This window comes from Protopterus annectens, chromosome 1.part2 (assembly GCF_019279795.1).
Source record: "Protopterus annectens isolate FY-2018-M chromosome 1.part2, PAN1.0, whole genome shotgun sequence".
Taxonomy (NCBI): domain Eukaryota; kingdom Metazoa; phylum Chordata; order Ceratodontiformes; family Protopteridae; genus Protopterus; species Protopterus annectens.
Genome location: NC_056727.1, coordinates 1,081,207,680 through 1,081,219,655, shown reverse-complemented (window position 1 = coordinate 1,081,219,655; position 11,976 = coordinate 1,081,207,680). Strand labels below are relative to the sequence as shown.

Here is an 11,976-nt window from a genome sequence, read left to right as displayed (position 1 = left end):
GATTATATTATTAAGAAGGGGTGCAGGGGTGCAACCTCCTGAATGGGAATGTGGGGGTCTTGCCCATATAAAGAGTAGAACAGTTTGGCTTTCTCTCGTGGCTATCTTGTTTCAGTCGACAGTGTTTTTGTCCGACTTGGTGTTGGTCATACAACTTAGCTCTATTATGGTTATACATAACCTAGTTTTCTTTTAAACTTAACTTACCCTGCCACAATCCTTGGAAGTAAAAGATATATACAGAAAATTACACTCACAATACTGACCTCTGCATAATACAAATGCACACACATATTCAATGGAACAGACACACAAATAGAAACAGACAAATGTTCATGCATACACACAACCAGAAGTTACAGCTACTTTGTTGAGTAAATACATCTCAGATGTCTCACTGTGATCAAATAATAAAAAAAAAATTACAGAATTCAAGGCACTGCAACCTCCCCAAGCATTTTAACTATCCCTGATGTTGCCATGTAGTTCTACTCTGTCCACTGTAGAACAAATCACTGAGGATTAAAGTCAATCAATAATGACAGAGATTACAGTTTCATACTTACTGTTCAGGCAGCGTCTGCTGATACAGTGCCTAATGCAGTTGAAAGAAATTGGTATGCAATATCCCTGTCTGTCTGTCTGTCTCTCGCTCTCCCATTGTTTCTATTTCTCTCTCACACAACCACACACAGATGTACACGCATGTGTGTTATTTTTTTTTAAATCTACACATGCTAAACTGTAAAGCCATGTTTAGTAAGCATAAAAATGGCATTCATTTGCTTTGTTTCTGTTCGACCAATGCAGCACCTTAACATGCTGCCATGAAGTGGCACACTTTTTTTTACTGGACTTTACCTGTATATTAATATCCTGTTATTTTTCAGTTTGGAAGTTTTTTTTTGTAAACTTAATTTACAACTGTGGCATATTTTCTGGTTCTTATCCTGTTATTGCCCATTCATGTTAAGGATTTGTGGAGGGGATTCCTTTATTATTTTTTTTTTTTGAATGGTTACCGATTTTCTAAAATGTGTAGATGTGTTTTGATTGGCTGAAGGTAAGCTTAGTTTTGTACAAGCACTAGGAACTATATTTACATGGCTACTTTTGTGTGCATTATGGTTACTTTAAGCTTACTTTAATTTTCTTAGAGCCGTTTCATCCATGACCCAGGCTGCAAAGGCAAACACAACATATATATGGACAGTGTATAGTAGCCAATCAGCTAGCATGTTTTTGGGAGATAGAATGAAACTGGGATACCTGGAGAAAAAACCCACCCACCATACATGAGGAGAATATGACAGATATTACTGTTTGGGTAGCATGATTTTTTTCATGCCAGAGATACTGAAAATAATTCTCTTACGTCTTTCCTCTGCCTCAATTTATTTATTTAATAATGTATTTTTATTAACTGAGTACATGGACTGGTTCAGGGACCCTTTTCAGGTATTACCCAGGCAACAGGCAAAAGACATAACAAAAAAGTATACATACAAGTATAAAAAGCGTACATACAAAAGAATCATGATACAATGTCAGTAAAACATAAATATACCAAACATAAGTATTCACCTCACTTAAAAACATCAAAGCAGGAGATTTCAAGTAGTAAACAAGAGGTTTCAAACAAGTAACAAAAAAATGCCCCTTGGTTTGCAGTAATATTAATCTGCATTTGCCAATCACAACAAAATATAGCAGAGCAGGGCACAGGCGAAAGACGCACTTGCTGAAATGAATAGAAAATATATGGGAAAAAAAGCTTAATTTAGAGTTCCCACAGCAGTGTGTACTAATTGCATTTTCTTGCTTTCTGCTAGTGGCATTGTCCTACTACATCCTAATGCTCATGCTTGTGTTCTCCAAATTGCTTCATTATCTTTAGGCTGACTGATATACACAAACTAGCACATTAACTTTTTTGTTTTTGCTGCCTCTGGTTTCACTTAATCTCTGCACTCCCTTTTCGTTTTTTTTTTCTTTTTTCTCTGCAGATACATTATTTCATAATTATGTAGTGCGAATTGCCATATTTTTCATATTTCCTTCACACTTTATCAATCCATTTTCATCCTTCCTGTGCCTCTTTGTGTTGTAATCAGCAGCTTTTTGCCTAGACTGCGAACATGAGCAGTGGTACTCATTACGTTTCAGTTTGTCTTTTCTTTTCCATTGTACTTTCCACATATATACTGTACTTACCTCCACTCTGTTTAGCCCTGATCTTTGTGCTTTATTTGTAGCACAAACTACTAAGATTTCTGAAGAGAGTGAAGTAGGGTTTCCATGTTGTTTTTCTTTGCCTGATATTTAGCTAGCTTACAGACTTGCTAAAGAAACATTTACACTGTCACTTACAATCAGGGTCCCTTCAATGCAAATGTAACCTATATCATCAATAAAGACCTGCATTTCTCCAAGTGGATCCTAGCACTTCACTGAGGCCAAAGCCCCAAGGTCTGCACTGGACACATCTATTTGCTGATACCTACAATATACAGTATCCCAAGCTGAACAATGACATGGACAGGCGGCCCCTCTTAAGACTGCTCTCATTATGTATGAACTTACTAAAGACTGTTCCCCAGTTCCTTACACATTTTCTGCACTGCTCTGATCCCTTTATGCCTAGACGGGCAGTAACATCCATTAAGGAGCAGCTGTTCAGCAGTCAAGGTTTCTGCCTCACAGCTAAAGCATCTAGTGTTCTGTTGTGGTTCACATTTGGTGTCTGTGCAAACTTTCCATGTTTTCCCTGTTTCCATGTGAGTTTTTTTTTCCTGATACTTCAATTTCCTCCCATTTCTTAAACACATACGGATTGATTGATTAATCGATCAATGCAATATATTCATATATGTTGCGTTTAGCCTTCAACTTTCACTCGCTGTGATCACCGAATCACTTTGATTATGAAGTTAACAAATGCATATATTAAATACTGCTTGCATCTTGTGGAGCTGCTCCTGTGACACTAAAAATTTGCTCCTTGCCCCTTCTAACTATGGCACCAGTGAGCCACCTCACCTGTCTGTCTCATTCCTCACTTAGGGCCACCATCCTTAGCACAGAGTTTTCCAAAACAAGTCTCCTTCTACTGTGCAGCCTCAGACCCCCAACCTACAGATATCCACATGCGAGGAAACCAGCATCCTTAGTAAGCCTTAGTCTGCATGCCTCCATGTAAGTACTGATTTATATGCATGCAGCATACACATTTTAGACAGGTACTGTTGACAACAGTATTCCTGTTCCATTAGCCTTTCCTTACTGAAATTCATGGTGCTCCAAATGCTCTTTACAACAGGCATCCCCTGATGTAGTATTGGTTGCTTGGCAATATAAAAAGATAAAGACAGTTCTGCACGGAAATGGCCAGCCTCTTCTCTTAACCCCCACAGGTACCCGAAAAGTGTCTGTACCACATTCTCCAAAGCATTATATAGGGACTGCAGTTTTCAACAATTTAGTTAGCAGAAAACCCTTCAATTGTATAAGAAACAGACAAAAAAGTATGATGCAAAATCAGGGACAGTACGGAGCTATGCTCACAGCCTTAATCCTCTGCACAAACTACCAAACAACTATCTGGTTAACTTGTCATTTCTTTTCTAAATGAAACTGATACAAAAGGCTCGTTTAATTCAACTTTTCCGACTCAAGCCTGGCAAAAGTGTAAAACACACTTATTTTCCAATAGCCCTAATGATTCTTCAATACAAAACAGATCATCACCGAATAATTTAAATCACATTTATGAATAGATCTGTCAAAAGGTATCAAAATGACAAACATAAATGAAGTGTTTGAAAAAAAAAATGCAACAGTCATGCACCTATTTTAACACCATTTATTATGGCTGTACAGTATCAAGACATTACACACAATCAGCTTCCATGCTCAAGTACTGGGAGTGCTTAACATCTGACTGGCAACAGTACATTGTCACTTTCACTTTAACTGCAGTCATCCACCAACTTTGTAGACCACATTATCTTTAAAAAATAAAAGGCATTATTTTTACAGTATACAGTATGCTACTAAATTCAGTAAGCTTCCTATTAAGTACACAATTGTGCATTACTTTTCATTTCAGAATACAACAGTATCAAATGTCTTGACTGCTTACAGGCTTAAATCTGCTTTAAAAAATATACTCTATTTCAGTATACAATAAGGTATACTAGTTAATCTCTTATGAAATAAATTTAACTGCAACTGATTATACTATTCCCAGATGAACAGGTGTTACAGTCCCACACGTGTTTTGGATGTACATTCTTTAAACATGTGCCAGTTTGAATATACTACATTTACCCATACTGGCCAGACATGAGACTCATCAATGTAATCTCTTTCAAAGGTGTAGCAAATAGACAAACTTAGCTCATAAGCTTCAGAGATCTTCAGGGATAAATATTAGTTTGCAGCACTTGCATAAATCTTTAATCTTCTGAATAATGCAAAATACTAGGTATGAAACACAAAATCATTTATCCTCATCTTGAAAGTCTGATCTCATATTTCTGCAAACACTGATAAATATCAGATCTGAACTCAAAATACATGAGACTGCACAGTAACCTCCTAATGCCAATTTCTATTTCATACAGAACTTTTCTCATCTGTTGAAATCTTTCTTCAGTGGCTAGTACATGTCCAAGTATATTATCTCCTATATTCCTGTCTTAAAATGTTTTCCATTTTTCATCTATACTGACTATGCATAGAATAGCATTAAGCCTTAAAGTGTGGAGTCCAAAAATCAACATTCAAAGCGCTCCATCATTGCATGGAAATAACCATCTTTTTGGAGTTCTTCTCTCTCCTTATTAAAGTAACTCTAAACCCACATTAACCTTTCATTATCTGAAGTATCACATTTCAGTAATAACTGAGAATAGGGGAATTTAATAAAGACAGTACATAATCCAAAAAAAGCTTCTTCTGCTAGTAGTAATCCACTACCGAAGCATGACTACTTGTCAGTACTTCAGACAAGTCACACACTTCATATGAAAAAGTATCAATGCTCAACACAAAATCCAACACATATTCCTACTAAGTACATAATTAGTATCATACAAGTTTTCTTAAATGTACACACCTCTAAATGAAAGGTTTATCTAGTGTGAAGATGATGGGCAAACACTGCCTGTGCCTAGCATTAGGCCACAGGCACTTTGCAGCAGCCTGGAGAGTTATGTTAAAATATGCAATATTACAGTAGCTTGAATAGGTATATTCCTACATTATATAGCCATGCTATTATGATATATCCAAATGATATTGTTAATAAGCTGACAGGGGTTATAATACTAACTTTCCTTTTTAAATTACTGGACTCAGCATAAAACACTAAAATTCTACAATTCTCCATTTCTGTGGGCAGTGAAATGCTCATGTGTATGTGCTATCAGCTTAGCGAATGTACCCACTAAGATATAACATACCCTCCCTTCTAGTTACTTTTTGTAAGCCTAAACTCCTGAAGCTAATATTAATTATGTTTCTGTTCACCTGCCAACTGTGTGACTCTGAACAAGTCACTTAACTACATAACATGGGAGGGCCTGAGGCTGAAATAAGTCCATGTGGATTGGTGCTCAACCCCAGTTAACAAATATAAATAAATAAAAGCCTGAGAAGTCAATTGTAGTTACCTAGGAAGAGTGGCAGAACTGTCGTCTAGCTATACAGTAAATGTATTACAAACAACAAAATAATGTAGTAAGTCAAGTTATAAAGTAACATAAAAGCAAATGCATAGTTAGGCATACACCATCTACCATGCTGCATTCAGAACAATTTATTTACTTCTCTGCAGTACAGAACTGCAGTTACAATAAGTTATGATTGCAATGATGGCACTGTAGCTTCATCTCCTGCTGCATGGTGTACTGCTACTGTGCCATGGCTTTTAAGACTCCTGTGTTTTGGAAGCAGAACAAAGTACTGTTTAACCCCCTTCATTGCTGTGGCTGTTGTGTAGCTGCAGAAGAGTACATGTGATCAATGCTTCCGCAGTAACTGGTTTGGTGTTTTTTTTTTTTCTTCGTCATAAATGTGCTGATGGTTGGCATATTGACGGCACTTCAGAACTTAAGAATTAACTGCTATCAGCACAAAAACAGAACATTTACTTCAACATTACAGGGGGCATTTGTGCTTTGTTTTTAACTTAGACTGAGCTTGTGTTTGGCATCCAGAATTCAAAAAAGGAAGTTATCATGCTATTTTTGCCTGAAAGAATCTTTTTGTCCAACCAGATGACTTTACTTGTGATGATTTAAAAGACAACTCCAGCTAAATGTCAAGCTTTTGTCGTCATAAAGTGTTTTTCAGTCCCATTCATCTACGAGTGCGCCACACACAAAGAATACATAATTTAATTAGTTACCTTACTGATTTCTGCCTGAAGATGTTTCTCTGCTTATCAGTCTGGCTTTGTGCGAAATCTCAAATTATTTAGTTTGTCCCATTATCTGTGATATCATGTAGGCAAAGAATAGCTGCATCTCAGAATTTTATGACCTTAAGAAAGTAACTAATAAGGAAACCAACTCCTGCTGGAAACTTAAAACATTTTAGACCTGTGTGCTGATGGAAGCCAATCCTTTATGTTTGTGTTAATCAATCAGTCACTGACGACAACCTTGAAAATCATGACTAGCAAAATACGTGGTTTGCAGCCACAGTTTTCAGTCTGAACAAAATAAGTAAATAAGTTACTGTTTCAATCCTACGTGTGAAATGCAACTTAAAATGCTGCATAAAAGATGGTCACTAGCATAAACCAAAGGACGTCACCGATGAAGACAAACCGACAAATTTGCCAAACAACCAAACAGATAAGAATCAAAGTACTGTCTGTACAATCAATACCGGGGTATTACTGCAATGTATATTCTTTTCATTGCAGTAAATGTTGCATCCCCATAAATTTACAGTAGGGGGATAAACACCATGACTGGAAAATGAAATCACCCAGCATGGCAGATCCCCATCAGGACATTTTGAGATACAACAAATTAGAAAATAATAATAACCACTTAGTGTATTGCAAGAGTAATAACCACTTAGTGTATTGCAAGAGTATTATTACTATACAAAAGAGCCATGTACGATAAAAAGCATTTTTTTCAGCTTTTGGGAGTGGTTGCCATTTAAGGGTATTGTATAACTGGTTATAATACCAACTACCTCAGATTTATTCTTCTGAAGGTGTACAGGCAATAAAAAAAACACCTTAAGCTTCGGTGTCATGATTATTACCTGTACACCTCTACTGCTGTACTAGAAATTATGATCTGTGGTTTTGACCATATATACTAATTAAAATTACACAAGTCCACGAACTACAAATTTAATTTACTGGATTAAAATTGCAGTTTCAACACTATAAGCTTTATATGTCAGCCTTTTATACCTCTTAAACCCCACTATTGAAAGAAAGCCCTCCTCCAGTATTCAATCTAAATGTACAGTTTCATCCAGAGCAATGGAAAACTACATATCACAGACTAACCTGTGACCAAATGTCAATATATTGCAGAATTTGTAACCATTTTATGAAGCAGTTACAGAAAAAGATTTGTTACCAACTTCATTTTATCATTATGTCACTTGACATATTTTTTAAGAAATGTTTAGCAATGCAGTTTGCCTTAAACAGGACTTGGAATTCGTCAATATTAATGCATGGTTTATCACAACTCTTCAGTATCCCTGATTTTGCAAACCCTGACTTTACTTGGTCCTTTTGACCTACACCTCATAAACTGTTTGATTTTCTCACTGAGAACTATGATCAGTCAGTAATGACAGACATTCTATTTTCATACATTTATTGTGCAGAACATGCAAGTTGATGCAAAACCTGATTAACTTTTTCAGTGAGTGAAAGCATAACTAAATAAATAAATCTGCCCTGATTTTGGGGCCTTTATGCACCCAGCACCCGTTATAGACGCTTTGCTTCTGACTGTCGAGCAAATAAATCGAGTGATATGTGTTATTAAGCGGTTTCTTGTTTTTGCTATTCGTGTTTTGTTTCTTGTGTATGCCTGATGTTTTAATTGAATGCCCTCACTACTCCTAAACCCATTTTTATTGACTAAAAGACCAGTGAAGCTGCATTAAGTATCACTCAACTACAGCACAGCACCAGTCAGTTATCACACATCTGCCATGTGCCAAAACTGCAGTTTTCTGCCTAGTTTAGGGTCAGACAGAAACTCTAAATCCTAATCAACGCGCAATGAAAACAAAACGGTGTTTTTTTCACGTACAAAACAATGCTGCTGAGAGGCTGTCTGATCCTGATCGTTAACTTCTGCGCTGCATGTGGATAATGTTATGAAGACAGCACTACATAAAAGCAGGATTAATATTAAGGACGATTTAAATACGTTTCTCACCGTTTCATAAATGGGTACACTCATTTTAAAAGAGACTGTCAAATATACTGTAATTTTAAATTATGGCACTAACCCTAACAGATGAGAACCACAACATCTGCCTCACGATTCAAACGCCAGCCTCCCTACTAAGTGATGAGAACGTTTCAGTCTATCAAGTGACGGCGGCGCACTAACAGGTCACTGATTAACCGACTAAAGACCCTGGTTAGTGATTAACGAGAGGAAAATCTATCACGTTTCCAAGTAATTTGTTTACGACGATGTGCCCGGAAATGTCAAAAAATACGCAGAAGACATTCATCTGTCAAGTAATAAGGGGAATTGTTTACTATGCGCCAGAAAATGTCAAAAATATGCAGAATGCATTCATCTGTCAAGTAAGGGAAAAGACACTAAAGTTTAACTCGTAAGTTCCCTCAACACTGTCCGCACGTAGGCTGCAACCATGAACAGTAAACTTGCAGGTGTTTGCCTTTCTGACTTCGTAATCATTCCTAAAGTTGGTAGTGGCACCCCACCCTCCTTTGGGCGACCTCGTTAAACAGAAGCAAATGTATGAATACATCAAAATACTTTTCTTGCCCGCTGTTAGGGAAGAAAGTAGTGGTCACTTACCTCCAAAGACGGAGTTCCTGCCACACGTAGCACCCCGAACCAACATCAACAAAACTCCCAGGGACAGAAAGTTGCGCGACGCGGAGGATTTCAGGTCCATATCACGGGTGGCAACCACCGTTCCTCAAGTATTTTTACTTCTTTATTTACACGCGATACTGAACGTTCAACTACCCCAACTGACTACAAGTTGTGATATCTTCAGAACCGCCCTGGGCACGCCTCTGCGGCCCCTTCCCCATGCAATAGGTTCCCGAATGTGGGCCGGGCCGCCACAACCCCGTCTCTGCTTCGACCGGTGGTGCAAACTATACTGGAGTCCTGAGGCGACAGACTGTAGTCTAGTTCCCAAAAAGTCTTAATCTTAAGATTCTTTCTCCTCGTATAACAATAGCAATGCTATTTTATTCCTGAACTGTTTGCAAGAATTTGCACCTTATTAGATGTCCTGACTTTCTAGGAACACTCGTAACGGTCGTACGTGCGTAGGTTTTAGTAGGGAAAAACATTGCCTAGCTTTCCACTAAAATACTACATGCTACTGGAAATGTGACGAAGAAGAAATAACCTAGCATGGTATAAGATTAATATTGTAAGTCAGTGAGTTTCAGCTGTATGTAAAATAAAATTGAAGAATATATGTTTGCACTAGTTGTTGAAGGTGCTGCAAAATGAATATTTCCCGAGTAAGTGCCCTGCCCCTTCTGTTGGACATTGGAAAGATAGTATCCCAAAAACTGAACAAGTATTGTTCTGCTTTCTACAACTGCTCTGAAATACCGCGGTACAGCCCTAAATTTAACTTCCAGAAGAGCCGCACCTCACCCCACAATGTGCATGTTTCTGAACAGTTACATTTTCGGAAATGGGCACGTTTAAGCAAAAGACCCATTTAGCCAGCTAATCTGTAACATAATAAACCATAGCAATGATAAATATGTCTTGGCTTTTTCAAAATAATAATTTTCGCTTAGCTCATTGCCCAAAACATTATTTTCAAAAACTGTAAGCTGTGGTATACATAACAAATGCCTGGCTAGTCCATGCCTCTCAATTTTCACAAAATGTTCATATTTTTGGTCTGTTCCAAATAAAATGTGCCATTGTATCAAGCTTGGCTAATTCTCATCTAAAATGTGTAAAATCTGTCAATCAGTTTACTGTTTAATTTACCCCTGACTTTCACCAGGGATTAACTCTAACCTGTGGAACATGTATTTTCTTGTTTGCTTATGTAATCTTTGTCAATATTATATTTGTAACATGTTTTTATTGTTTCTGTTGGAGCTTTTCTTCCCGGGCCTCTGCTGAAAATGGACATGCATACAGTCGGACTATCCTGGTCAGGAAATGTAAAATAAACAAATAAAAAATAAAAATATTTTTCTGGCAAATCACTGAGAACTGATTTAACTAAATAATGACATACATTTCAGTTTCAGACTTCATGTTCTTCAGAAAATGCATCCCTACACACATCCTGTTATTCTGTCAACGTTCTTAGTTTATAAGAACAATTTTTTTGAGCATCATCTGTCATTGCAAACAAATTCATCCTAGTAAAAAAATAGCCACAATATATATTAGGAATTGTCTCTTTTTTGGGTAAAACACTGCATGCTCAGACTTTTTTTTATACTGAGGTCCTAACAAATGCCTTTGTTATTTTTTGCACAATGAATAGTTGCGAGAGCAGTATTCTGGCAGTGTAATATACTAAAAGCATGCTAGTCAAACAATAAGCCTTTCCAGGGTGTGAGCCATTAGGGATTCATTGAATGACTGAATGCCTCATTTGGGTTATCTGAGCTGCAGATGAATGAATTAACCCTGTTAAAAGAACTTCACAGTAGCCTACTGACTGTGGTGCCTTCTTTTGGTTTTCTAATGTGTACAGATGTAATGCAATGCTTTATTTTGTTTTGTATCCCTGATAATATTTAACTGTAGTTTTTTTGCATGACAGCCACTTGATACTGTCTAACCAATAACATTACAAATTTTCTGAGTGCTGCTATATAAAATAAATTATTGTAAGAACTCTAAGTAAAATGTGCTCAGTATTTATTTCTTTAACTAGGTAAGTGGACTGATCAGCCATAGCCTAAACCACGGGCTACACATGGCAAAGCATGATTTCAACAAAGTAGTGAAAACATTTTCAAATGAGTAAAGCAGATCAGATAGTCTGGTGATATTTCACCTTAATATGCATATGTGTGTGTGTGTGTGTGTGTGTGTGTGTGTGTGTGTGTGTGTGTGTGTGTGTGTGTGTATGTATATATATATATATATATATATATATATATATATATATATATATATTGACAACTAAAATAATATGAAAAGCCTTTCATCTTTATGTATATATGAATTACAGAATATCGACAACTAAAATAACATGATAATTCAATGCCCAGCACCTACAATAAAGCTTTCAAATAAAATGCAACACTAACTATCCTATAATATCACCATTATTTGAAGTGGATCTGCATGGATGGGGCCCAGGTTGAAACAAGAGGTGTGAACAGAGGAGGTTTTTGTATTTGGTGAGCTAAATCCAGGAAGCATAGTAAGAATTTACAGTATGCTGCAAAGCCCCTGTTGTAAGATTAAACATGTATGAATGTAATGAAGATGTTGGACCAGGACAGAAGAAATGTTTTATAAATGGCTTTAAAGGATTAGGCATGTTTGAATTACTGTATTGTCAGGGGTGGTCTGCAACTTAATGTTTGAAGGAAAGAGGAAACAAGCAATTTTTTTTTTTGCTCTCCCTGAGGACCTTTCCTGATAGCTCCTCTACCTTAACCCATTTGGCCCATTTGTTCAAGGAGAACAAAGCTGGGTTAGGTGGGAACCCTACAGGCCATTCATACCTGCATGGGAATCCCTAGAATTCCTCCATTCCCTAGCAAAAGTC

General features: G+C 37.0%; 1 protein-coding gene across 1 annotated transcript in view; it reads right to left on the bottom strand.

Annotated features, from left to right (window-relative positions):
• LOC122792239 (discoidin, CUB and LCCL domain-containing protein 1-like) overlaps positions 1-9,349 on the bottom strand; it is a 1,730,428-nt gene extending 1,721,079 nt beyond the window's left edge. Inside the window, exon 1 of the mRNA XM_044059988.1 lies at positions 9,051-9,349. Coding sequence (XP_043915923.1) covers positions 9,051-9,150 — 100 coding nt within the window. The 5' untranslated portion in view covers positions 9,151-9,349. The remainder of the gene's footprint in view (positions 1-9,050) is intronic.
• Positions 9,350-11,976: the final 2,627 nt, after the last annotated feature.